A 3410-nucleotide genomic window follows, 5' to 3' on the forward strand; every position below is an offset into this window, starting at 1 on the left:
TTAAATTCCAGTGAAATATATTTATGTTTGTGGTTGTAATGTGACAAAATATGGAAAAGTTCAAGGGGTATGAATACTTTTGCAAACCTCTGTATGTGTATTGTTGCACCCCTAATAAATAAATAAATATATACTGTATACTCGACAGTTAGTATATTTCATGCTCAAATGCATGTATAGGAGTTGTTCTCTTGTGTATTAAATATGAGTACAGAACCGTTTGAAGCATGTACATACCTTGGGGGGCTGAACAGCTCAGGGGGTCTAATTGGCGGGCCGGACGGAAGGTACCTGCAGGCCGGATGTGGCCCACGGGCCGCCAGTTGCCCATCCTTGATTTAGCTATAGTTTATTAATGGATTCAGACCTTTATTTTAGCTCTATACCAGGCATATCTTTTAACAACTTACTTTCTTTTTCTTTTTTAGTTGTGAGACTGTGTTCATCAATATTCTAGCAAATAAACTAGAAGAAAATTTAGTTGTAACGGCTTAAAGGTTCAAAACTGAACCAAAAAACAAAATGAGCACAACTGTTTGTGACAAAAACAATATGATGCGATTCCTGCTCTCCTACTAATTTAGTCGTATTTGTGCACAATATCTCATTTATTTTATTTCTTCCGTTTTATCTTTATTTTTTTGTTTTATTCTTATAATGTAAAAGCATCCCCCACCCCCTGCTACCCCTGGAAAAAAAACAAAAAAAACATCCAAGCCTTGTACTCTGAAACCCTGCTGGCTTTAGTCAGGAAAGCCTCCTTTTATCTTTTTTCTCTGCAGTGTCTCTCAGAGAAAAACAGTCTCTCTTTTTTTTCTATCTTTCTGTCTCAACATCCCTGGGTTTAATGTGTAATCCCTCCTTCAGAGGCAGAGCGGATGCACGGATTCCACCGGGGCTGCGGCAGCTGCAACTTCCTCTTTCTGCACATTAGACTCACAAATCGACCGTCGAGCAGTCTCAAAGGCCTTGTGTGGGAGGCAGGAATACAGAACGAAGAAAACAGTTGAATTTTCAGAAACACGCAGCGGAGCCCTGAACAACAAGGACCTGCCACTCTGCTAAAGAACGAGACTTGGATTCATTGTTGCCTAGCTCAAGATTTAGTTGATTATTATAATATTTGAATCATTTCTGTCGTGTCAAACTGAGGATTCCCTCGGGGGTCCTGGCTGTGGTGGTCAGTTCCTCAAACAGGCTTTCGTTCAAAAACCCCGAGTAAATTTGTTCCGAGTCAAACTGGCAGAAAGGAACACAAAGCAAATCTGGGCTGAAGTGTTGTTCCAACACGAGAGCACAGAAGAACACAGATTAACTGCAGTTTGTTTTATTTTTAATTATCATTTCAGGTGGTTTCATTCTCACTACTCTGGAAATTGATTCTCCTGATGATTTTGACTTTTTGTGCCTAAACAATAACCCATCTTTGACCTTTTTAAGAAAGAAAGAAATTTACCTGAATTTTAATCCTAGACCGCATTATTTGAAGAAATGCAAATCCCTGTTTTAATCTGAGACCATGTTTTGTTGAGAAAATAACTTTACAACCACACAAACTTATAGCTAAATAAAAAAAAATGAACTAGGTTAGTCTTGAATTTGTTGACTCCAAAATGCATCCAATTCAATTTTTTTGCAGGTTTCGTTCATTCAGTTTGCAGCTGATCAGTAATTTTAATCTGATCATATTCGTATTCTCTTAGCAGATTTCAGCAGCCAGAAATAAAAATCTTAATATTATTAGGAGGAATGAAAGCTCCTGACATAATTCTGCCTGAATGAGTAAAAAAAAAAAGAAAAGAAAAACTTTGATTTTTCTGTTTGCTTTCTTTTTTTTATTCACTAAAATCTCAGTTTGTCGGGAGGGATCTTACCTCTGGTTCTGTTTTAAGAGTCAAACAGCCACGCCTGAGCTGTCACACCCACTAATCCTCTGCTTTTTCTTTGTCCTCCTCAGAGTACATCGAGAGCATCGGAGACGGAAAGAGCGAAGAGTTCAAAGAGGCTGAGCGGAAGAGGATCATGGAGCTTGTAGACAACTTCTAATCACATTTTTTTTACTCCCACTTTTCCTCATGCACAGAGAAAACCACCTTCAATCGAGAAAAAAAATAAAACTTTCTCATGTGAGCCCATTAGGACCCAGCTCAAATTCAATTAGACTTGTTTTGACTTACCGGACCTTGCAAAAAATATTCCTACCTAAAGCAAGAGGCATCATGAAGACCAAGGAGCTCAACGCAGGTCAGGTAGATTTGTGGAGACAAAAAGATCAGTTTTATTTTTTAATTTGGTTTTTTTTTTTTTTCTTAGATATTTAGTAGCAAATATTTCGTTTTTGCTTTTCTTGAAGTGTTCAGAAAAAAATAAACAAACTGATGCTTTATTTAATTAAGCTGGTCAAATGTGTAACAGTCTGTGGCAGGGACTTTGTGAAAATCTAATGAGTGGGCTGTAGCTGCCAGTCCAGAAAACATTAACACCAAAAGTATTTTTAATAAAACGACGAGGTTCTGAATCCTGCAGAGGTCTAAAATAAATATCCTCCCTACTGTCTCCCATATACGCCGCTTTCTTTGTTTTTCCTTATTATTTTTTTTCAGCTGTAAAATATTTTCTATTAAAACATTTGATATTAAACTCCTGATTTAGTCTCGTTGATGAATCTCATCACACCTGCGCGCTCGACGAGAAGCACCGGTGAAGACGGTGGAGTCGTGTTAACCGCTCTCCTCGCAGAAAGGCGAGAGCTGCTCCCTGCTGCTTTCGTCTGAAGCCACCCACGGACGGATCCCCCCCCCCCCTCGCCCCACCGCTGTTCGGTCTTTGTGATGCTGCTCACATCAGTGTGGAGGTGTTACAGTACGGCTGTGTACACAAGCAAACCCACTGTTGTTCTCCAGCACCAGACTCATTGTGTCTTTCAGCTGAGCAGCTCAAAAAAAAACAACCTTCCAATTACTTTTGCATTTTAAATCATCCCGACTATGATGATGTTTCTGCATGAACATGACCCACTTAAACATCCTTTACCATCTATTTTTAACTAGCTCTAAATCTTGACGCATTTTTTTTTTGACGGCGCAGCAGTGTCAGATAAATTGCAGACATCAATTTACTAAAAATATATATTGGAAGATTTGTTTTTTTTTTTTATCTGAATACAGCCAGCCTCATCMCGGTAAGACTCATCCCCTGCTGTCAGAAATAAGCAGCCGCTGGTGCAGCACTCCATCTGATACTTGACTTTCTAACCCCGCACTGCAGGGAAAAGGCTCATTACTAAAATTGGAAAACGTCATCTAGATGCAATGTTTTTCTTGGCAAAGCTGCAACTAATTTTAGTTGTTTTTAAGGTGTTAGAGAGGGCGGTGTTTGAATTTGAGGAATATACATATGTGAATAAATTG

General features: G+C 38.8%; 1 protein-coding gene across 2 annotated transcripts in view; it reads left to right on the plus strand.

Annotated features, from left to right (window-relative positions):
- The window catches only part of ctnnbl1 (catenin, beta like 1), a 63687-nt gene extending 61047 nt beyond the window's left edge, over positions 1-2640 (plus strand). For both annotated transcript variants that reach the window (XM_014015368.1, XM_014015369.1), the window contains exon 16: positions 1958-2640. In XM_014015368.1, coding sequence (XP_013870822.1) covers positions 1958-2046 — 89 coding nt within the window. In that variant the 3' untranslated portion in view covers positions 2047-2640. The remainder of the gene's footprint in view (positions 1-1957) is intronic.
- Positions 2641-3410: the final 770 nt, after the last annotated feature.

The sequence above is a fragment of the Austrofundulus limnaeus genome, unplaced genomic scaffold, assembly GCF_001266775.1.
Source record: "Austrofundulus limnaeus strain Quisiro unplaced genomic scaffold, Austrofundulus_limnaeus-1.0 Scaffold128, whole genome shotgun sequence".
Classification (NCBI taxonomy): domain Eukaryota; kingdom Metazoa; phylum Chordata; class Actinopteri; order Cyprinodontiformes; family Rivulidae; genus Austrofundulus; species Austrofundulus limnaeus.